Raw genomic sequence first — 24,999 nt, 5'->3', positions numbered from 1 at the left:
TTCAGGGCAGTGAGCGGGAGCTCAAAGGTACAGGCTTGGGGGGCAAAGGCTGAACGAGATGGCAGGTGGTAGAGATGGGGAGACAGTACGAGCAGAATTGATAAGCCAATGGAAAGAGAGGATTTTTAAAAGGTAAAGCACAAAAAACTTATTTGATTGTTCAAACACCTTCTGACATTTGCAATAGATGCATCCCCTAAAGGATGTCTATTTGCTGGGGCGTGGGAATTGGAACTTACTCGTTTTTAGGACTCATTTGATCTTTCACTGAATTACATGTAATCCCAAACCTGGAATCGAACAATCTTCCATCCCTGTGTAGCCACTGGTAAAGGTCTCTCGCTTTTACCAGTTAACTCTGTAAACTCCTTAAAAACAGGTCTGCCATGGTGCCCAGGGTACCCAGGTCATTTATAAGAGCGGCTCTTGTATGTTCTAAAATGAGAGGCTTTCTGCTTGTATTTTCTAAAGCTTAATTTTCTAGGTATAGCCTTGCTTACTTACACAGCAATTTCGCTCATATGGGGATTAGTGCGTGACTTCAAGTTGAGTTTTCTTGGTGCACTCATCTGCCTGATTTGGAAGATACAGCATGGTTACTAAGAGCTCACATCTAGGGCCAGACTTAATCAAAAGGAGCTCTGGGCATATTTTGTGCTTGCAGCTACACATAATGAGAACCAGAATGGAGACTGCCAAGACTACTCGAAAGCTTCAAACATACCTAAATATTCTATGCCCTTTCGTACTTACAAAGCAATTTCACAACTTTGTGATCTTCACACCAACCACATTAGTTAAATTTTATAAATCCCTATTTTGTAGATAAGGGCGCTGAGGCCCAGGGTGGGTAAGTAACAGTTAATACAGGCTGCCAAGCTGATAACTAAACCTAGGTGTGATATTGTATTTATAATAAGAAATGTATATTTGGCTTTCATCCCTGTTCCTGGCACAGAGCTCCCAAAACTCTAGGCATTTCCTAAGTGGAAAGAGTGGTAAAGGTGTCTTTTATTATTCATAACAAACCCCTTTCAATCATGTCTGAGTTTATGTTAACGGAGTGACTTTTGGAAAGCCCCAGTGGTTGGGGGGCAGTTGCTAAGAGAACCAACCATGTGATTATAGGGTAGGAACTTCCCAATCACAGGCACGGAAGAGAGAGTGGAGGTTGAATCAGTCTCCAATAGCCGATGATTTAATCAATCATGCCTACATAATGACACCTCCATAAAAAAACCAAAAGGATGATGCTTTGAGAGCTTTGAGTTGGTGAACATGTAGGGAATCTGGGAGGGTGGGGAGCTCAGAGAGCATGGAAACTCTGGCGAGCTCAGAGAGCATGGAAACTCCCACTTACCTTGCCTTATGCCTCTCTTCCATCTGGCCATTCCCTGAGTCCTATCCTTTTAAAATAAGCCAGTGATCTCGTAAGTAAAATGTTTCCTTGAGTTCCCTGAACTGTTCTAGCAAATCCATTGAACCTGGGGAGAGCTTCGTGGGACCTCCTGAGCTATAGCTGCCTGTTGAAAACACAGGTGACAATTTGGACTTGCAGCTGACATCTGAAATGGTGGGGGGGAAGGGGACGGTTTGGTCTTGTAGGACCAAGTCTTCAGCCTGTGGGATCTGACACCATCTCTGGGTACACAATTATGAATGAGATAAACTGTAACTGAGCTGGTGCTTGACCTGTCACACACTGGGTGTCAGAGGTGCAGCAGTTTTGGGGTGATTACAAAGGGTGGGGGGGACCTAAGTGCTTTCCTTTTCACACTAGATTTTTTTGACACCAGGTTGCACCCTGAACTCCCAAGACTTCTCGGTTTTTGCTCTAGAGGTGACGGTTACGGAGAGCAGACACCCACATCTGTGTGTTTGCCTCTGTGGAATGCATGAAATGAGATGCTAGTCATTCTCCATATCATTGCAAGTCAACGCTCCTCATGACAGATCACAACATCTCAGAAAACGTTTAATGAACAGTTGTTTCTGGCTTTGCAACGTGCAGACTGCTTCCCCAGGAAAACCTTCTGGGTTAATTCAGTGTGACCTTATCCTGTGTTAGGAATTCTCCTCCACCCACAGCTGGTCCTGCAGAAATGAAAAACATGCACACGCCCTAAAATCTTGTCCCAGATGAGTGGCTTTGGGGGATGCTAAATTCCCAGGCAGGAGGAGACAAAAGAGAAAGGGACACTTGCTGTACTTGTTCTGGCTACATTTCACTGATGTCTCAGTGTGACGTTATTTCTGGCATCATTTTGATTAGTGATTCAAAGACTGGTTTAACTTGGGGAAAGTCTGTCTCTTAACAGATTTCAATTCTGTCTTGTCTTCTTTGCTAAAATTCAGCTAATTTTGATACTGTGTTTATCTATGGCTGGATAGATCTGATCTTTCCACTTGAGAGATCTACAGTAGGAGATGTAAGACATTATGTAAATATGTAAATAATGTCATGACAAGGCAGAATGAAAGTAATGATAGAATTGCCAAATGATGTAGGAATTAAACATTTTATGGAAGAATCTACCTTTCCAAACATTCTTTCTTCCACTCTCCCTTTTGCTCACCACACTCTAGTCATGCTGTTTTCTTTCTCTTCCTAGAGCACACTATATTTGTTTCTGCCTCAGGCCCTTTGCACCTGCTCTTTCCTCTGCCCTTTGTTCTTCCTCCAGAACTTTGCTTTCTTCATTCTTTCTCATCATTTGGGTCTCAGCTCAGATGTCATTATGTCAGGAAGCCCCTCCTGATGGCCTTATCTTGCTTGTTTAGTTATTGTCCCTCTTGACCAACAGAATATAAGCTTCCCATATGTCTTTGGGAGTTATGATTAACTATGTGGTGAACATGCTCAAAATACACTGAGATTCAAAGAGAGTACAGTTAGCCCTTGAACAATACAGAGATTAGGGGTACCAACCTCCCACACAGTAAAAAATCCATGTATAACTTTTTGCTCCCCCAAAACTCAACTACTAGCAGCCTACTGTTGACTGGAGGCCTTACTGACAACATAAACTGTTGACTAGCACAGATTTTGTGTGTTACATGTATTATATGCTGTATTCTTATAATGAAGTAATCTAGAGAAATGAAAATGTTATTAAGAAAATCATAAGGAAGAGGGGCACCTAGGTGGCTCAATGGCTTAAGTGTCTGCCTTTGGCTTAAGTCATGATCTCAGGGTCCTGGGATCAAGCCCCTCATCGGGCTCTCTGCTCAGCAGGGAGCCTGCTTCCACCCCCAACCCCGCCTGCCTCTCTGCCTACTTGTGATCTCTCTCTCTGCCAAATAAATAAATAAAATCTTTTTAAAAATTTAAAATAAAAATCATAAGAAAGAGAAAAATACATTTATGATACTATACTGTATTTACTGAAAAAAAAAATCCACATGTAAGTGGACCCATGCAGTTCAACCTCGTGTTATTCAAGGGTTAACTGTATACAGAGAAAAGAGAACAAGACTGGGAATTGATCTTTGGCTTTATCCATTTAGGTGGAATGAAGGAAAAAAGACACTAGCAATGAGAGCTGAGAAGGAAGAGGAGAGTAACATAGAGAGAGAGAAGCCGAGGGTACTGGGTGCCTCCAAGTGAGAAGCTGATCCCACTGAAGAGGATGGGAGACTGGCATTGGATGGGACAGTGAATGGTCACCGGTGGCTTCTGAGGAAAGCAGGAACAGTAGGGGCAGAGGCCAAAATAGCAAGGGCTTATGGAGGGGGTGGTGAGGATATAGGTCTCCAAGAATAGCACACGCTACCTGCTTGTTCGTAGACAAGGAAGGAGAGTTAGTGTGCCATCTTGGGACCACAGCCACTTGAGAGAATTAGCTTTGGGGATAGATGGGAAGGTCTTAGTTTGAGAGCAGACCAAGAAGAAACCAGAGAGGGGAAACATGATGAAAGAAGCAGGTGGAGTTTTTACAGGAAATGCTGCTAGAATATGCAGGAGAAGAAGAGACAGATTGCACAGAGGAAGGTTAGGGCCTGGCTTGGGGTCCGGGGTATCATCCTAATCTATAGGAAGAATGCTAAGGATGGCCATGAATTATGACCTAAAACTCTGTGGAGAAGTGGTAGGTGAGACTATCTGTTCACTTTGCATTTCCAAGTTTTGGAGTTCTTTTCTTAAGACGTTCTTTCAGATTTTTCATCTTAAATTAGAAGTGCCTTGTTTTAGAGCCAATTAAATCTGATTTAACGAACATCTCTGAGATGAGGAACCATGATTTTTTTTTTCACAGCACATATGGTTTTTAACCCCCTCTTTATGCTTTCTATTTTTTTTTTTTCAGGTAATACACATTCATTGTCAGAAGCAAAATTGGAAAACACAGAAAAGTGAACGGATGTTAACATATATCTGTATTTCTAGTATCCAGAAATAACTGCTCTAATACAGCATGGTGACAAAGAGCATGAATTCTAGAAGCACCTGCCATGCTTCAAATCTGGTTCCATCACTTCTTGCCAAGGGATAGTTACAAATTACGTAAACTGTAAAGTTTCAGCATCTTCCCGTAAAAAGATAGTGACAGTGGTAACAGTCACTGCCCAACAGGGCTGTGGTGAGGATTGGACTGTATAATGTTCTCAGAACATAAACTGGTACCTCAAAAGTGTCCACTTGTATGATAATGGAGTGTCTTCCACTTGACTCTTTAAACATATAGATATTCTGCCCCCTGTGACATGGGGATTGCTTTGTCTGAATATTATGCATCCTGTTTTTGTTCCCACATACCATTAACTTGTGAACACCCTCCCGAAACATCTACAACATTTCCTGTTATCCTAGGGTAACCAACGGCACGATTCCTCCAGCTCGAAAGAATTGCTTGTGGTCCTGACCTGGCAAGATCAACCGTTCCCACCCTCTGGAAGCAGAAGAACTCCGCCCATCATCATCACCCGAGGAGTTCACTTTACAGAGAATCATCACGGGGCCGCAGCCGGTCGTATTCCCTCTTTACATAAACAAACGGGAAGCGAAAACGAAGAAGCGGCACTGTGCCAGGATGTCAGGGAAGAAACAGACCGAAATGTGCCCCGCTTCCAGTTCTCCATCCGGTCTTTGAGGCTTCTCTTTCGGTTGGGCTGTGTTTGCAGAAACACAGAAGGACAGTCCCCTTTCTAATCAGGGTTTCCTACATGCTCAGTGGCGCCGGTGGTTCAAGTAACAGGAAAGGGATGCAGCACGAGCAACACGGCCCAGCCCTAGGGCAGCCCTTGCAGACACTGGTTTCTGGGGCCCAGGGCGGCATTTCCCCATCCCCACCTCCTGGCAGTCTACGTGACTGTTGGGGTCATGGGCAAAGCTCCTCTAAGGCAGCACCCAGAGGATATCACAGGCCTACAGCCCGGGGTCCAAAACCCTCTCACTAATACCCCACCCCCAGAGTGCCCCTGCGAAACGCAGAGTCTGCACACAAACATGACTCCTGTCGTCACCCTCTTAATTTATGATACTTTAGATCACTGGTAGGCTAGAAATAATCAGCAATTGTCTTTAAAAACAATTTAAGTTCTCTTCTAATGAAGGACATTGACTTTAATTATTTGAGCCACAGACACAATTTTCTTTCTCAGACAGGCCCCATTTATCAAATGCCACAGGATTTTAACAAAGCATACATCATATTCAATTGGCTAAGGAAGTCCTCCAACCTGGTTTTAATAATTCTGCTCCTAAATGCCACTTATTGGGTCATCGATCCATCGTTCTCCTAACCCAAGTTACCAAAGTGTAAATGCCCAAAGAAGGATCTGGAGGCCTATGAAGCTGACAATCAGCAGGGGTGGAGAAGGTTCTCAGTCGCCCAAGGTCTCTTCATTCTGCAGAGGAGTGGTATTACCAGCCTATGGACTCCCTCATGGGGCTAGGAGCTAAACCTGAAGTCTGGGGTTATAGTTTCTTCCTTAATTCAAAACACATGGTAATACCAGAGACGGAGCCTGACGGCAGGCTGATCTGCCAACATGGAGGCAGTGCCCTGGCAGGGGCTACTTCGTTTTGGAATTTCTAGAGTATTAAAGGCCCTACAGAAAAACTGTGCTCCATGTGTGGAGAAACCCAGCCCTCTAGAAAAGCAGAGGCTAAGGGAAGAGGGGATTTGGTTAGTCAGTGCTGGGAGGGGAAGGACATTGTTCTAATACATGAAGTGGTATATGTGAAGAACATTTCTATATTTTCCCGTGGTTTGAAATTGGTAATGCATGTGAAATATATCAAGGTGGTCTTTGTTGTAAGCCCTTTCATATTCCTCCCTAAAGCTGCTGCAAAGGGCCTTTCAAGCAAGGCTAGATTTCCAGGAGTGCTTAAATGGTGAATGAAGAATTGATAATGAAACTACTATAATTTACAGAGCATCTTGTGTGTGCTAGTCAATATCCTGAGTGCTTTGGGTTGGATACCTTCTTCTCAAAACAATCCTATAAGAAATTGATCTTCACCCCCTATTTTGTAGAAGAGGAACGTGTGGCTCGGAACAGCTGAAGAGCTGTCAGATTCATGCAACAGGACGTGATGGACCTGTATTTGGTGAAGACACGTAACGTGAAAATGTATCAGTCCAACCCCAAAGTCTCTGCTCATCTTGGATCCAACATGATGCTAAGCTAAAAGAGAGAGAATAAGCACGGGAATGAGGAGAAGCGCACAGAGCCTGACACAGGGTTCGATCTCATGATGCCAAGATCATGACCTGAACCAAAAATCAAGAGTCAGACACTCAATCGACTGAGTCACCCAGGCGCCCCTCCTTGCAGCATTATTTACAATAGCCAAGGCATGGAAATAACCAGATTGTCATCAATGGATAAATGAAGAAGGAATTTGTAGTATATATACACAATGGAATCTTAGTCAACCATAAAAAGGAGGAAATCTTGCTTTTTTTGACAGCATGGATGGATGCTGGGAGCACCAAGCTAAGTGACATAAGTCAGACAGAGAAAGACAAATACTGTATGATCTTATTTAATAGTGGAATCTAAAAACTAAACAACACAAAAAGCAAACTCATAGCAGAAGAGATCAGACTTGTGGTTGTCAGAGACAGAGGGTAGGAGACAGAGGAACTGGAGGTAGGAAATCAAAAGGTACAAACTTCCAATGGTAAGATAAGAGTCCTGGGGATTTCGTGTACGACCTGATGACTATGGCTAACATTGCTGTCCAGCATATGGAAAAGTCGTAAAGAGAATAAATCCCAAGAGTTCTCATCCAGGGGAAACAACCCTTTCTTTCTCTCCTTCCTCCTCCCTCCCTCGCTTCCTCCTTTCTCTCTCTCTCTTTCTCTTTATACAGGATGACAGACGTTAGCCAACCTTATTGTAGGAATCATCTGACAATATATGTAAGTCAAATCATGGTGCTGTACACCTTGCACTTACATAGTACTTATGCCAATTATATCTCAAAGCAGTTGGAAAAAAAAGAAAATCACCAGCTAGGAAAAAGAAAATAATTGTGAGTGTAGAGCTATGTATTTTTCCCAGTGGCACAGAAAACTGTGAATTGATTTGGCAGTGAGTTTGAAGATGCAAATGAATTGACGTGAACTTCTGACCAGCAGTCTGGAGAACAACACAAAGCCGGATGAGAAAACAAAGCAAACGAACTACTCCCAAGTCTTGGCCCTCAGCAAACGCCTGGGAGAGGCAGAAAGCAGGAGATTTTGAGCATTTTTGAAAACTGAGATTCACCACGAGCTCCACATTCGTTTCTGATCCTGCCTCCCGCCTCCACACTGGGCACTTCCTCCAGGCCTGAGAACGGAGTGTCTGCTTGTCCAGAACATTCTTGTTAAATCACTGGCTTGGAAAGCTGTGAAAAGAGTCAGCAGACCCTGAACCAGAGGGTAACCCAAACAGTTTACAAATGACAAGACCAGCCCTCTCTAGCGGATGGCTCTGACTCTGCACAGATGTGTGTGTGCGAAGGCAAGTGTGTCTTGAAGCTGAAAGATTAAACAAACAGGCAGGTAACGCTGACAGGCTATACTGTCTAACTGTGGATGTTTATGGATCTCACCACTTCCTTTTGGTTTGTACTTTATCACAAGCAGAGTCCAGAGAAAATGGAGATAGTGTAAACCCTCCTTTGCTAGGAAGGAACAGTGTCTCCTATGGAGAATCTGGCTGGGAACTGGGAATCCTTGTGTTATTTCTGGCTGCAATAGTAATTCAGAGGGTTGAGCAAATAATAAGCTTTTTTCTGCCTTCAGTTCCTCATTCAACTCATTCCGATTTGTGTCCTTATATCTCTTTGCCCCCCTCCCAGCTCCCACCCCTACTGTCAGCCACTTAGGAGGTTGATCATATATGGTAATGTGGATATGTTATACGCTTGTTCCCCTTTGCTTGCACTGTTCTCCTATTTAGAAACCCTCCTCTGAACCATAGCCCGGATAAATCCTATCTCTTCTTCATCTTGCATCCTGCTCTGCGCACCCCTGAAATCCAGCAGGGTTTGTCGTCTGACCTTCTCATGGCCTCCTTCGACTCCTGCCAGGCATGGCCATTACCTCTTTCCCACTTGCCTGACTGATTTCCCCAGCTGCTTTGAAAATTGCAGCAAATGTCTTGTCCCCTTCTTTTGTGTCTCTCCCTCAGCTATCAGCACACTGACTGGCATGGAACCCAATAAACGTTGGCTGATTGAAAGGTAAAACAGTAATGTCAACACAGCAGCTACCTTTTTTTTTTTTTTTTTTTTTTGTTGTTGTTGTTGTTGAATGCCTACTGTCTCCCAGAACCATGCCAAGAGCTTTGCAATGCAATATTTCACTCAGGACAGCAACATTTTGGGGTCTCATTTATGTTCATTTTACCGTGGAGGGAACTGAAGTTCATTAACAATGATAATTGTTAGAACAATGATAATGGTCATACAACGAGCAGGTGCTGAAACTGGGATTTAGCCCTAGAGCTCTAGTGTTCCCTTCTGGTACCACTCCTGTGCCCCCCTGCCTCAATCAAGAAATACTTGATTGATTAAAACAACAATGATACAAGGCGGGGACATTTGCATTTGTGATTCATGCGACCATAGGAATGGTAAGTAGGCAACTAAAACAGGAGGAGGAAGGAGATAATTTGAGGACTCCTTGCCAAGAGCTTTACAGGCAGCAGATTCTCATGTTGGATCCCCGCATAGGCGACACCGCTGAGTGCTTCAAACCTTGAATTCTGAACTCAAACTGACTGGGTTTGAATCTTGGCCCTACAACTCACCAGCTGTTTGATCTTGAGTGATTGACTTAAACCTTCCTTGTGCATACATTGGACAATAATGGTACCTCCCTCATTTGGTTGCCTTGAGAATTCAATATATATGTAAAAAGTGCTCATATAAATTCATGTCAGCTATTATCATCAAGAACCTCTAGGGGCACCTGGGTGGCTCAGTTGGTTAAGCGTCTGCCTTTGTCTGAGGTCATAATCCCAGAATCCTGGGATCAATCCCTGCACTGGGCTCCCTGCTCAGTGGGGAGTCTTCTTCTCCCACTGCACCACCCCCCACCCCTGCCACATGCTCAAGTGCTCAATCTCTCTCTCTCTCTGAAATAAATAAAATTAAAAAAAAAAAAAAGAAAGAAAGAAAGAAAAAAGGAAGCTCCAACTTAGACCAAGGCAATAGAATCTAGGCTTACAGGCAGAAGTTGGGTATTTCACAGGGATTTTGGGGGGGAAAGAGCTCTAACTTTTACCCTTTAATCCCTAACACAACAAAGAAAGTGCAGACAGGTAGTTTCAGAAGAGAGAGAAAGGCAACCCAAAGACCGTTTCTTAAGGATACACTGCTGTCACGTTGACCGGAAACTCGTCATGACCAAGGTACGAGAATAGGGTGAGCGCCAGGAAGGTCCTTCTGCTGGTACATGGTTGACACTGCACTATATTCATTGGCATTTTCTACAATTACTAAACCCAGTGATGAAAAGCTGATGCAAATCTGGCCTGAGATTGTTTCTTAGGAGCGAGGTGACCTTGGGCTGGGTGACCTAACCTCCATTTCTTCTCAGTAAACTGTGGTAATCATAGTAGCTACCTCGGAGGATCCTTGGGAGAATTACTGTACATGTTAAGGACTTGGAACCAAAGAAACACCTTTAATTTATTTTAATTTTTATAGTTATAACCAGTATAGATAAGTAGTTCCCTTGGGTGGTTGCAATGTAGCCTTGACAGACCCGAAGGGCTTACTCTAGACTACCCTAACAAGATTCCCCAGCACTCCAAGTATTTTATTCTATAAAGTGGATTAAATATGGGACTATTATTAGACAGCTTTGGCTGGAATTCTCAGAATCCCCTTTCAACAACTCCCTCCCTGCCATGATTATCTGATAATGTTATTCAGATTCAGAAGCTGCGAATTTTTTTTTTTTCTTTTAAGATCTGATATCATCGGGTGATGTGCTCTGAATGTCCTGCAGAGAGCTTTTAGTGGAAGGCCAGGTCGTGTGGCAATGGTTGAGCCGATTCTTTCCAAGGGTTTACCTAAGGCTTCACTGGGCCTGGGAGGCAAACTAAATATAACATCAGTGGCTAAAAGGAGGCCACACCAACCACATCCTTGTCCCTGATTCCGACCCTGAGCACACTGAGAGCTGGCATTTCAGGCCCTGTCTGCTGCCATGCCTGGATTAGAGCCCTCAGAAGAGGTGTTAGCAGCAATTTGCGCCCCCTCCACCCCCAGGGCAGAATATCAACAAGCACTTCCTCTTGCTTAGAAAATGCTTGGGGGTGCCCCAAGCTCCTGGCCAAGAAAGAAAACAAACGGCAGGTTATTTGGCCCAGACCCGTAGACGCTGTGGAAAAGCCACAGCGGCTTCCCCAGAACAGGGAAATCACAAACAACATGCTCCTTTAGGGAAACAAAAACAAAGCCGTATGGTGTGGGAGACACAGCCCCCGAGCTCAGATCTGGCTCCTCAGGGAGGAGAGAACAGAGGGCCCTTCAGATTCCTAGGAACCACTACCCTACGACTTTCATTCAGCTCTGTGTCCCCAGTGGCATCTGCTACCTAAAACACCAAATTGCCTGCTTATGAGCTTGGGTCACTGCTTGTTTCTTTTCTGACAGAACTGTCCATCAAGAGATTTCCTTAAATTTCCCCTGGAAACTTGACAGGAAGCTCATGAATCATAACCCTATACACATTTGGAAATTGAGGATTTCTTTTCTTTCTTTAAGAAATTAAGAAATTGTTTTGTATCCCCACTCACTTCTAGGAGAGATGATACAACACAATTGAATATCTGCAAACTTGCTTTTATTTTGTAGCAAATAAATACATTGATAATAATGGTTTAGTATTTATTGAGCCCTTACTATTTATGAGGCATGGTCTAAGTATTTTATATGTAATGTCTCATCCCACAGTTTTTATTTCAATTTTATATAGGAGGTTTGACCTAAAAATTGGGACTTACACCTAATTCACACTCCAGGGGACATGCTATTACCCTAGGCTAAGCTGACCCTTTGTGATAGGCAGGCCATAACACCTGCTCTTCCCGGTGTCCATGTTGGGGGTGGTCATGTGACTGTTCAGGCCAATGGGATGTGAATAGAAGGGAAGACCACCACTGCTAGGTCTGTCTGACACCTAAAACAGTCTGATGGGTACTTACTTCCCTTCTCCCCCTTCTTTTGGTAAATGAATAGGTCTCTGGGCCCCTAGAGGAGGGCAAAGTCCTGAGATTACCTAAGTGATCCTGCGGAAAGCTGTCTACCAACCAGAACACTTTTGGACTTAGCAGGAGTGAGAACTAAATTTATGCTGTGTTAAGTCACTTTGATTTCCAAGGTACCTGCTGCAGAAGCTCAAGTTACTTTACTTGATGTGCCCTATGATAAAAATGAATCAAGTGTCCACAGTTAAAAAGTTACTATTGGGGGAGCTTATGGCAGAATGGCCATATAGTTCTAAAGTGCATGTTTTCTCTCAATCTGCAGGGTGTGCAGCCCTATTGGGAAATTCTCCTCTCACTTAGAAAGATGATAAGGACCAAGTGCCCTCTTTCCATCTTCCAAAGGGAGTCAGCATGACATGAAAATAATCAGATTGCACAATCATCATTTATTGGGAACCCATCTGGTGTGGGGATGAGCTCATACCCTTGAGAAAGAAGAACACTTCCAGCTAAGGATGGTTGGTGGGGCTTCCCAAAGAGCCCAGCTGGTTTTCAGAAGGTCCTGCAGTAGGTTAGGACCAGGCTAAGTGAAGAGTGTTCAATGATCACTCTGGTCAAGCAGTTTGGTCACCGTTATTGTAAACATAAAACACATTGTATTTATTAAAGGGCATGTGATTGATGGGCCTAAGAAATTCAGTATTCTTGCTCTGTCCACTGCAGCAACTTTGGGTCAGTACCTAGTGTTACTCCTGACCTTCTCCCTCCTACCCCTTTGCCTTGTTCACCCCACTTGGCTTTAAGATCTCTGCTCATGTATCGCCTCTTCAGGAATACTTCCCTGAATATCTAAGACAAGGCAAGTTCTTACCTTCTTAGACCACCAGGTACCTTGTCCTCAAAGCCTTGACCCACAAATATAATTTCACCTGAGTTTGTATGATTATTATATTAGGGCTATTGAGTGAATGAATGATCGTCAGATCTCTATCATTGGCATATAACCTCTATAAGAATACGGAATCATGTTTGGTTTTGTTCATCATCCCATCTCTAGAACATAGCCAATACCTAGCACATAGTAGGTGTTTGCTCGTAATTTGTTGGGTGGGTGGACAAACACAGGAATGAATGAGTGAATCTGCATTTAATTAGTGGAGAAGCAGAGGCAGACGTCAGCCATACCCAGATTCACTGTAAAAGCTAGAAATGTAACTTAGAATACTTGGCTCCAGCATCTGCTGCTGATCGTGTTTTCCAAATGACTGTTGAAGGGGCTATGCAGAATCAACTTGAATATGCATAGCTGGGCACTGCCCCAGAGCAAATGTCTAGATACAAGGTCCTTCTCCACAGGAGGCCAGCCACAAGCTTCCCTGAGTTTCCATATGATGCCCTTTACTTATAACACCTCCCAGTGGTTTGGAGAATCTAAAAGAAGGGAAAGCATTTGAAAGGACGGGGTAAACTATAAAAAAGATATGCCCGTGTAGTTATCTTGAAGTTAAGAAGTGTGAAAAATTCTCTCTCGAATGGTGGGATTTTGGAAAGATACCAGCTTGTGAAGAATAGGACATTTTGAGGATGTTAGGCAAAAAAATCTCCATTTAGTTAAATATCATATTTTCATAGCAATGGCAGAGAAACTAGGGCCCCCATGCATTCCAACAGCCCTAACCCAGAGACGCTGAAACGTACAATTTAAGTGAAAAATTGGCCACTCCCCTTCTAATGGGATTACAATCCGCAGGCCCCACCTAAGTAGAATTTAGAAGTTCTTGCCATCCAAAGGTCGTCTGATATTGGTCCAAAGCTACAATTCTGAGTTGGTTTGCACAGTGCTTTGAAAGTAGATTAGCATGTGTTGGGAGGGGCTGACCCAAAGTGAGAGATGGTTGAAGTAGTAACTAAGGGCTTTTTAAACCTCCCAAGTATTACTTTCTTACCGGAACCAAGGAAAATGCCTTCCAGGAGGATGAAAACAGACTGCATGTCAGACTCAAAAAATATTTTATGAACAAAGTAAAAATCGAGTTCTTACATTGTTTGCAAATCCTGTCCACATCAAAGAATTGGAAAAGCCAAGAATGGGAGTTTTGCTCCCGGTCTGATTGCAGAGAAGTGCTTCCGTGTCAGTGTAAGAACATACTGTTGCAAACGACAGGGTGTGTGACATTCAAGCACTGGTGGAAATGCAAACACATCATTTTTTACTGACAGGCACCAGCCAATGAGTGGCAGAAAAGGTTAAAACACACAAATGTGCGGACTTGACAAAACTTAGAAAGACATATGATAAATTAGCTAATTGTTCTTTTTGGTGCAAGCCTTCCTTTTTTCCTCTCCTTTACCCGTAACACATGGTATAGATCACTGGAGAAAAGGCTAAGCCCCACGCCATATGGAGGCATTAAATAATACAAAGGGCACAGCCCTTTGAAAACATACATTGCCATAACACAATGATGAAAGGGGAACAGCAAAAATAGCAAATTGAGAATCAAAGCCCAACTTGCCACATGTGGAAACGTTTGCTGAAATCATGGCAAACCCACTGGTCCCAGATTGGTTGTGTTAGTTGTTTCAGAAGATATGGATGAATCATTGAAAACCCAATCTCATTTGAGAGGACTTGCGTGTCGTTAGGAGAACGCAGCACCGACCTCACTATAACTCATCATGCGGGCAGCTGACAACGTTGCACTTTCAAAATAGTTCAATTTCTAGAACCTCTCCGTTTCAGAGACACGTTTTTCTATTAGGAAGAAAACACACAAACCTTTCTCACTGACGACGAACGCCATCCCACTCGGTCGGGCCCACAGGTTAGCTGGCGGGTGTTTGTGTGTGTGTGTGTACCCAGGTCATTGCGGGCCTGGTTCTGGGCCACAAAGAGCTAACGGTAGATACATGGGATGGAAACGGCTACATTTAATTCAATAATTTTTTTTATTTTTTTAAAGATTTTTATTTATTTATTTGATAGACAGAGAGAGATCACAAGTAGGCAGAGAGGCAGGCAGAGAGAGAGGAAGAGGCAGGCTCCCCGCTGAGCAGAGAGCCCGATGTGGGGCTCGATCCCAAGACCCTGAGATCATGACCTGAGCTGAAGGCAGAGGCTTAAACCACTGAGCCACCCAGGTGCCCCTAATTCAATAATTTTAAAAAAGATTTTTATTTATTTATTTGAGTGACAGAAAGAACACAGGAGAGTGAGAGGGGAAGCAGACTCCCTGCTGAACAGAGAGCCTAATGCTGGACTCGATCTCAGGGACCCCGGGATCATGACTCAAGGGGAATGCAGACACTTAACTGACTGAGCCACTCAGGTCCCTGGTACATATAATTTAAAAAGCACTCTTTCCTGATTCCGGACACCTGGGTGGTCCCTAGAAGCACTGGTCCATATTTCCTCCCCAAAGCAGCAGTGATGGGTGAACACAGATAATTTGAAAGCCACTTCTCGGAGGACGGTGGGAATGTGCCCCGAGACATTTTTCCACGCCTACTTTCTCTGATACAGCTTCCATCCTAAAATCTGGAGGACCAGATATGTGGCCTCCTTTGGGCTTTGTTCAGCAGCCATCAGAAACTAAAAGGCAGAAACAAAGTTGACAACTCTTATGAAGGGTGCTGTTTCTACAAATAGACCAAAAATAAAAAGATAAAAAAAAATTTTTTTTAAACCGATGACATCCAACTTAAAAAAAAAATCACAATCTAAAACAGGCTCACATATGCTATACATATGTGATCCACATCTTTGGGGCCAGAAGCAATCTTATGGCATGGCAATAATTCAGGTTGTTGGTCTTATTTATTTTATTTTTCTTATAATTCATACTGTACAACCAGGGGCTGGGGGAGGTAGTTGGGAAGGTACAGGGGTGCATTTATCACGAAGCTTAAACTCCAGGGCTTCTCACTTCTTGTCTCCGGGAAAATTCCTAGCAATATGTGCACATACTCATATTTGCATAAGTAAGCTATGTCATCAGTTACGACTCATGGCTCTCTCCATACTGACTTCCCCTCTGCTAACCCTCCCCTCTTTATCAGGTAGCATCGGACTGACTGCAGCGATTTTTGGAATTCACGTAAGGGTAAAGCTGAGTTGAGGTACTTGTAGTTTGAGATTAGTGGGATGTATTTATGAGGTTCACAGTCATTTACAGCTATGAAAAGATGGAAGTGAGCTGTACGACTGTGGAAGGGGATTCCAGTCAGGTTCCTCACTCCTAAGTGCCAACACCTTGTCTTGTCCTCCACAGTCCAAAGCTAGACCTTATGCAGCTATGACTCCATGTTACAGCACCTGGCTCTGGAGGTACGTGACCTTCAACCACATAGGAGAAATAGGGTTTAAAATGCTGGGAGCCAAGGGCACCTGGGTGGATCAGTCAGTTAAACATCTGCCTTTGGCTCAGGTCATGATCTCAGGGTCCTGGGATCCTGCTCAGTGAGAAGTCTGCTTCTCCTTCTCCCTTTGCTCTTCCCCCTGCTTGCGCTTGCTCCCTCTCTCTCTCTCACACACAAATAAATAAATAAATAAATTTCTTTTAAAAAATAAAAAATAAAATGCTAGGAGCCAGAAGCTAGTCTGTGGAGAAACCTTCCAACCATCAGACCAGTAAAATTATAAGTAAAGATTTTGTTTCTCATAACGCCTAGTCAAAAGTTGAAGTTTTTCCCTCTGTCAAGAGTACATGTAATATACAACATACACAATTACAGAAGCACTTATAATTTTTTTTCTTATCAAAGGGAATAGAATGTAATTGAATTTTCCCAGAATTCCTCTGTTCAGAGGGCACACACCTGTGTTCTTACTATAAACAAGTATGTTGGGTAAGAGATCACATGGAAATAAAGGTTGGCAGAAGATTTTTCCTAATTTAACAGCAATTCTTGCACACTATTTCCAACAATGAGCATGCCTGAAAGAAACCTTTCTAATGTAACAGTAATGAAGGGGCACATTTTGCTAGGACATGCAAGAGGAAGACAGTGATTGCCCAGTGAAGAAGAGATCAAAGAATAAGAGAGTGAAAAGATGCAGGACAAAGCAGGGTAACACCGATGTGTCTGGCGGTGAATTGACAAACATGTCATTTCTCTGGATTTCGTGATGCTTATGGTATTTGCTGCTTTACATTTGAATGAACTGTGATTTTCCATTCACGCCTGTTTGCACAGTTTTTTTTTTAAATTTTTTATTTTTTATAAACATATATTTTTATCCCCAGGGGTACAGGTCTGTGAATCGCCAGGTTTACACACTTCACAGCACTCACCATAGCACATACCCTCCCCAATGTCCATAACCCCACCCCCTTCTTCCAACCCCCCTCCCCCCAGCAACCCTCAGTTTGTTTTGTGAGATTAAGAGTCACTTATGGTTTGTCTCCCTCCCAATCCCATCTTATTTCATTGATTCTTCTCCTACCCACTTAAGCCCCCATGTTGCATCACCACTTCCTCATATCAGGGAGATCATATGATAGTTGTCTTTATCCGCTTGACTTATGAGGAAGTGGTGTTGCACAATTTTTAAGTCATTTTTCTTTCAAAACTTCCCCGCCCTGGATTATAGGGTTATAGATTCTGTATCGATTGTAGGCTCCACGATGAACCCTCGTCTGAGAGAGTGATGTGGAAAAGTGCAGAGCGCCAGCCACTTCGGAAAGGCAGAGGTCCCTGTGGGGAAGAGCCAGGCACTCCCAGCAGGGCTACCTTGAGGCAGAGCTTAGTGGGGATCTGGGAATGAGGGAAGTCCTCCAGGGCCTGCAGTCCAGTCCTGTTCTAGAAGGGGTAACTATGTGCTGACTAACCCCTTCAGCATGACCTTGCGTGATCAGGTTCATTCTTGTAATAATAAAAGCAGCTAATATTTACTAAGTGCTTTGTATGTGCCGAAAAATGGGCTTAATTTGATCAGAGTTCATCCTCATGATGATCTTGTCTTTTATAACCCTCATTTTTTGGAGGGCGCATAATGCTTTTTGTTTTCCATTAGTGGTTCCTACTAAAACAGTGGATCATGTATAGACTGCCACCTCTATGCTTAGATATTCTAAATCATTAAATCTAAGGTGGGGCTAATAAATTAATACATGTATGTGTATATTTTAAAGTGGCTCTCCTGATTCTGCTGCTGCCTATTAGGGTTTTGTAAGCATCTGCTTACTCTATGGGGTTCCTTCTGCTCAAGGACCCTCTAGCACATTAGAATCACCTGGATAGCTTTAAAAACATACCAAAGCCCAGACCCCACATCAATTAACTCAAAATCTCTGGGTCAGGCCTAGGAATGGTGGGGGAGGGGGACAGTTAAAATCATCCTAAATGAATCTAAAGTTCGGCCAGGAATGACAGCTATCTCTCTAGCCTACAAACAGACTGCAAACCATGAAACCATTGTTATGAAAACAGCAACAGAAAAATAGAAAAAGAATATATACTGGTCTCTGTGCCTGTGTCCTGGCACAGAGCTCATTAAAACCCTTGTAATTTTCCTAAGTGATAAGAGCATGGGGAACATCTTCTGTTCTAATATTTGGTCTTCGACCTTGGGTCCTGACACAGAGCTCCTAAATCCCTTGGAACTTCCTGGGTCGTAGCAGTGTCTTTTGTTCTAATGAGGGGACTCTGGGTGGGCTCCTGGATGGGGACTGCTCACCAGAAAGTCCAAGCCATAATTAGAAGCTTGGAATGTTCAGGCCCACAAGTCTATCCTCCAGGAAGGGGAAAGGGGCTGGAAATGGACCTACTGATTGATCAGGCCGTCAGGGAGAAACCTCCATAAAAATCCCGAAAGTACTGGGGTTCAGAGAGCTTCCAGGCTGCCGGGAAGGTGGTAGAACCCAAACTCTCTAAGGGGACAGGAGCCCAGGATTCTCCCAGACGCCCATGTGTGCAGGACACCCCCACACCTGGTCAGAGGGTCATGAGGATGGTAGCAAGATGTAAATAAAGGAGAACACACAGACTTTCCCCCAGATAATGAACTAAACAAAATATATAGAAATGACCATTAGTCACCTTTTCACACCAATAAAGACACCCTTGATGAATTTTTCCCAAGATAAAAAACAGTAAGAGGACAGTATGTTAAAAAACAGCACTCCTCATTTGTATATGCTTTCGTATGTGTAGCACACTCTTGGGAATGTGAACTTACTGGAACGGAGCACCGGTTTGAACTATCACCCCCGCTTTAGAAGGAAGAAAGCAAAGGCTAGAGAATAAAAGATTTTCTGGTGAAGTTTTCCTGAGCAAAGCTAGTTTCTCTCTGCTCTTTCCTTGAAGACTCTATTAGTCAAAACGCAATTATTTGGTTTCTTGACTCTTCCCCAGGAAGCTGTGAGCTTTTGAGGATGAGCCTGTATTTTATTTTATTTTATTTTATTTTATTTTATTTTATTTTATTTTTTTTAAAGATTTTATTTATTTATTTGACAGACAGAGATCACAAGTAGGCAGAGACACAGGCAGAGAGGAGGAAGCAGGCCCCCTGCCAAGCAGAGAGCCCGATGCGGGGCTCAATCCCAGGACCCTGAGACCATGACCTGAGCCGAAGGCAGAGGATCAACCCACTGAGCCACCCAGGCGCCCTGTATTTTATTTTAAATGTCCTTTTAAGCCAACCTGGCTTGTCAGCATGAGTGGGGGCTGGGCAAAGGGGGCTGATAAGTCCTGTCTGGAACACATTCAGACCACCCCTGCTCCGGCCAGCTGCTTTAGGCTTTGGGCTCCCCTACCTTCTCCCTGCCCCTCAGCTTGGTCCTGCAGACAGCTGACTGGCCATCCTGGACCCCTGGGACAGTGAACTGTCTGGATTTGTCATCCTGGCTCTCCCCCCAACGACTGGTTTCCGTTTGTACATGTGGGCATTACCTGCCGGCTGTGGACAAGGCAGTGGGGGTTACAGGCATCTGTCCCTGGGCTGACCAGCCCAGCTCAGCCAGAGACAGGCGGTGAATAAGCCCGAGGTGCGATTAGCTAGCTTCTCACAGGGCTGGTGATCCGACCTGAAGCTGAGCAGGGCCAATTTGTTTTCCAAGACCTGGTGGCCAAAAATACAATGTTCTCTTTAGGACACTCGCAGTGTTAAGGGAAGTCCTGGAAAAGCGCCCTGGGTTGGGGGCTGGCCCACTCTGCTTCCTTGATGTACAGTCTTGGTCTTTATTTAACTTGATGAGACATGAGAGGAGACAACAAGAGATAAAGTGGGAGTCGGAGGTAAGGAGTCAGGGCCCCCAAACCATGTGCAATTACAGCAACAGCTAAGGACAGAATTTTCCTGACTAAGGAATCATACCAAACGCCAACCAGGAGGAGTTCAGGAAAAGCCTCAGATGGACAAACCAGCCACGTGACTACTTGAATCTCCCATCTGGGAGACTTTTTCCAGAATTCTTTCAGATTCACAACTCATTATTTGGAAATGCCGTACACACTTTTCAGACTGCTGTCCAATTTGGGTAGACTGCTCTCAAGTTTCTTTTATGATGTATTGCAGATAGATTTGCTGTTTGTGGTAAAACTCCAGCTATGTGCCCTTCAAACACAAGAATTCTGGAAAAATATCTCATTCCCAGAAACCACTTGAACCATGTTCACCCCGTCTGCCAACGAGGTGATGAAGAAGCAAGAGCGGGAGCCCTGGAGGGTTCTGTCCTTCTGTGAAGTCAACGCAGGGCTCTTCGGCACGTCTTCCAAGGAAACGTTCCTTCAGTGAGCCCAGACATTCCATGAGGTGGGGTCAGGGGGAGGGGTGACCACATGGCCCTACACTGTTTAGCTATTACAGTTCATTAAGGGATTATATGCTGCCAAATTATGCCCCAAAATACAAAGGCCAGCTGTATGTCCTTGGTTCCAAGCAGTGGGTTGAGCCAGCTAACTGAGATAGCAAAACCACTCAAGTTGACTTAATGAGGGAAACTAGGTTAGAAAACCGTCAATGGAGAAAGAGCTAGTGACTCCCCCTAGAGAAGCAGTCAGGGGGAGACTTCCCCATTACTCCTCTGCCTTCACATCCCCCAGTCAGGTTCACATTCTTTTTCTCAGTCTCGGCTGGGCAAGTCCCCATGGCAAGTGGGATCTGGCTTTATGCCACCAGTCCGGATGGATGGATGGGGAAAGCAGACCTCTCATTTCCCTGCTGTGGAGTGCTCTGTACCCCCAGCCAGTGGACTCAGAAGGGCCACCCTCCTGCAGAAAAATGTTCTCTCATGAGAAAAAGAGGCTGAGTGTGGATGTCTGACTTCAGAGATTGCTGGGGAAGCCACCGAAGGAGAAGGAGGTGAGGACAGAGACTCAGGACAGCTTGTCAGTGTCCTTCCCTCCTTGTCTCCTGTCCCATGGCCACTTGCTCCTTACTAGCTGGTCACCACCCTCACCACATGGACACACACACACACACACACATGCACCCACATGCACAGCTTTTGAGAAAATAGCATTTCTCCTGTGAGAGGAACATGAACCCATGGAAAGAGTATCCTTGTCTTTCTAGCCAGAAAAGCCTTGTTCTGTCACAGGGCTCTGTCATTTACTAACAACGTGACTTTGAACAAATGATAAACCTTCTCCGAGTTTCCATAACCCCATCTCAAAATGCTGACAAAAGTACCTATTTTACCAGTTGTTTGGAAGACTGAATTGCATCCCGTTTATGAAGCACCTCTCACGGTGCCCAGTACCTAAAAGATGATGCTCGATTAATGTCAGCCCCTCCGCCACCATTACAACACACTTCATAGTACTCAACATGTGACAGCAGCTTATACTCCTTCCCCACCATCACCGGCTGATTTCTTATACTGCAAAGAAATGTAAGAAGAGCTTCAGGTCCCACCTGGTAGACAGCCCTGGAGATGCACCATGGTTTCAACATCAGCTGCAGGACCCGAAGGTGTCCCCCTCGACACGTCCTCAGCACCCGGGAAGTCAGGCCCCACACCAGACGGTCCCAGCTACATAGCAGGTCTTCTGAGCCCAGCGACCCTGCAGCCATGCCAGCTCCAGGCCCCGCCTTTACCCCTCTGGTCCCAGGCCCCACGTATAGGGCTGTGTTCTTTTAGTAGTAACACAAAGTTCAAATGTCACCAAGATTTAATCAGGCAAGGGAAAAATGCAGTCAAAATAACTCTGTTTCCTCTGTCCTGCTCTCCTCTCCTCCTACCTTCCCGCTACCCTCACTAATCTGCAGGGACTGTTTTCCCTCAAGGATTAGCAAATAGCTCCTAAATCAAGATGTTTTCTCCCTGTCTCTGGGAACTAACCAGGGACAAGGTAGAAATAAGCCTCTCACCCTGCAGACAATCGCACAATCCCTCCCTGTCAGGGGACTGCCGCAGACACAGAGTGGACTTTGGGGGCAAGTCAACCCCAAACCAAGGGAAGAGCATTAGCCCCGAGTCATCACTGGGTTCTCGTGGTTTCGAGATTCCATCCAGGGCGAGAAGCAAAGGGGAAGGAGCTCTGGCTTGCCCTGCCAACATTCCCAAGGCATTCCATCTCTTCTCTTAACTCTTTAAAACTTAGAGAGCCAAAGAGTTTCTGCGTGGTGAAGCAAGAAGGCCAACTTTGTATCAACACTGGAGAGACTGCTATTTCTGAGGGCACTTTACAGAAACGCACGCATTTTCTTTGGACATTTCCCAAGTTTACGTTAGGATTAAAGGGGCTGTAAGAAAACCTATCTATCAGATTTAATATCAACATCTGTGATTTTGGAGGAAAGCAGATAAAAGAGGGAAAGACAATGTATCTCTCCATAATGGGCATTTTCTGCAAAAGCTCTTGTGACTCTATTATGTGTTAGATAAGCCCTATGAAGACCTTATGCCAAGGGAAGACACCTCGTTAAACAGGGTACAGCTATTTGCCATATCTATTAAGTTTTTTGAGTTTGGGTCATTTTTTTTTTTTAGATTTATTTATTTATTTGAGAGAGAGAGTGCCTGTGAGTGTGGGCGGAAGGGTAAAGGGAGAGGGAGAAAGAGAATCTTAAGCAGACTGCACTGAACATGGAGCCCGATGCAGGGCTTGATCTCATGATCCTGAGATCATGACCTGAGCTGAAACCAAGAGTCAGATGCTCAACGAACTGAGCCACCTAGGTACCCCGAGTTTTGATCATGTTTGACCCTGTTTGAGAAGGGCATCTGCCTTCAAATTCAATAGGCTATCTATGCCAAAAGATGAGATCCCAAGTGGGGAGGGCAGGCAACTTGTAGGGGAAAATTCAGTCCCCACACAAGCTGTATGGTGTCAAGAGAAGAGGTGTATTTAGTCTCTTATTTCCACACACTCTGTCAAAAAAGGTGATGGGGTTTTAAGGACTCTTTCTTGCCTTTCTACAAACACTCCATTAGCGGAGATTGTTTTATTAAGACAGAGGAAGGGAAGATGGAAGGGAGGGAGGGGGGAGGAAAGGAGGGGGAGAAGAAAGAAAGGAGCAAAATTAAAAAAACAAATAGTGTGTGGAAAATGATTGCTCCATTAACATTAGTTAACCACCTTGGAATTCTCGAGAAAAAACAAAGGCAAGCTACATCAGCATTAGCTTTTGCCTGTGTCCCCGAGCTCATGCTCTCCATTCTCTGGGGATTTTGGCCATGAACCAGACTCTTATCCAAAGCATGTAATTATGGAATAGATAGGGACAGTTTTAAAGGCACTGTTTTACTCTATGATTAAACAATGTGACTTAAAAATTTTTTTAAGTTAAATATGTATATTTAGCTTATGGTCTGGGAATCTTTTAAGTATAAAGGTACCATAATAGGCTTTTAAAAACATGCCTGAATATAAACATATTGGTTCCTGAGAACAGCAAGACTTACTCAAACTGCCCTGAAATCTTTATCACAGACACGTCCTCTGCAGAGCCTAGTGACTCTAGCAGATGTGCTGATGGAGGACACCACCCAGTGTCTTCGGCTGTCTCTGATTCTGCCCTAGATTTGAGATCAATCATTCAGACTTTGACAGGCAGCTTCCCCGATGGCAGATGGGAGGTTGTGCGTGCAAACAGCACCATGACCATTGTCCATGAAGCCCTGTGCTTTGAAAGGGATTTAGCATGCTCAGAGCAATGGGACACATGTGTGTGTCTCTGTATGCATGTGTGTCTGTGTGTATCTGTGGGTCTGTCTGAGTTGTGTGTCTGTGTGTGCATCGGGGGGTAGGAGGAGGAGATTACAGGGAAGAGGGTGGTGGCGGTGGGCGCGAAACGCATGCTTATCGTGAGGAAACAAGGACAGGACCTCAGGGCTCCCCAGGCATAAGAAGGGCCTCCATTTGCCTTACTGACTCCTACCTCTTTCTAACCATGTTCTTTATTCTTTCCTGGAAAATAAAAGAAAATCGGGGTTTTCTGGGCAGTGTAGCACTTAGACATTACTCACAAAACTTTAAAGAACGATTTAAAGAATGATGAAATCAGTGGCCCAAGGGGTGATGAAAAGCATTTGATATACCAGGAAGGCATCAGAAAGAGCAATTACAGAATCACCTCTCCTTTCAGAAGACTTTTTGCTCCTGTTTGGGGTGAAGAGAGTCTGAGGACTGAGTCAGTTGGCAGGACTGGCTTAGTTGCTGAGTGCTGGCCTCCTGTCTGCCTTGGGGGAACAACACTGGGAGATGCAGAAGTCTTGATCCTGTGGTTCCATATTTGGGAAGGGACCAAGACTAGAAACTCTAAATCAGGTGCTGACCTTGGGAAGGAGGTGGGCGTGGCCAAGCCAGGAGTTCCCGTCCATGACAAGGGCAGCAGAGGCAGGTGGGGCATTGCCTGGGACATAGAGCCGCCTTGGGGCACTGACTGCACTGCCACCCCCACCCCTCCCAGCTGTGCACCCTACCATGCAACTGTTCATCATCTTGCCTGTGTCTACCTCTGCCTCTGGATTTTCTGTCCCTGTGCGTTCAGACTCTCATTCACTGTATTTGTATAAACAGAGGAATTCTTTTCAAAGCAATAAATACCTTTGCCTGACTCTAGGGATGTTTTCAGACTAATTACCGCCTCGAAAAGGACTTGGAAAAACTCTAAGTTGAAAGTAGTATATGGCACAATTAAGAACAAAATTTGCAAATACATAAAGATACAGGAAATTGCGTGCACACAGAGAAGTCTATTTATAGCAGCCCGAGAAATATATTCAGAAATGTATTCTAATGTAACCCATCTTAATTATTCAGTGATTATTTACTGCCTATTTTAGAAAATGTCAGCCCTAAGATGGATGGAGAACTCCTATGCTGTCTGTCAGGTGAAAGTCAGCTGCTGGGAGGCAGAAATACCATTTTTAAAAAATTCATTTGGAT

At 44.3% G+C, this 24,999-nt stretch overlaps 1 protein-coding gene across 7 annotated transcripts in view; it reads right to left on the bottom strand.

Annotated features, from left to right (window-relative positions):
* Positions 1 to 24,999, bottom strand: part of FRMD4A (FERM domain containing 4A) — a 609,448-nt gene that overhangs the window by 260,097 nt on the left and 324,352 nt on the right. For 2 of the 7 annotated variants that reach the window (XM_059184089.1, XM_059184091.1), the window contains exon 1: positions 21,521 to 21,694. The exons of the other annotated variants lie outside the window; for them this stretch is intronic. In XM_059184089.1, the coding sequence (XP_059040072.1) occupies positions 21,521 to 21,679 (159 nt within the window). In that variant the 5' untranslated portion in view covers positions 21,680 to 21,694. Of the gene's footprint in view, positions 1 to 21,520; positions 21,695 to 24,999 lie in introns of those variants that run through there. 7 annotated transcript variants of the gene reach the window in all.

This window comes from Mustela lutreola, chromosome 8, assembly GCF_030435805.1.
Source record: "Mustela lutreola isolate mMusLut2 chromosome 8, mMusLut2.pri, whole genome shotgun sequence".
Classification (NCBI taxonomy): Eukaryota; Metazoa; Chordata; class Mammalia; order Carnivora; family Mustelidae; genus Mustela; species Mustela lutreola.
Note: the sequence above shows the minus strand (reverse complement) of the source record. Positions and strands in the feature narration are given on the sequence as shown.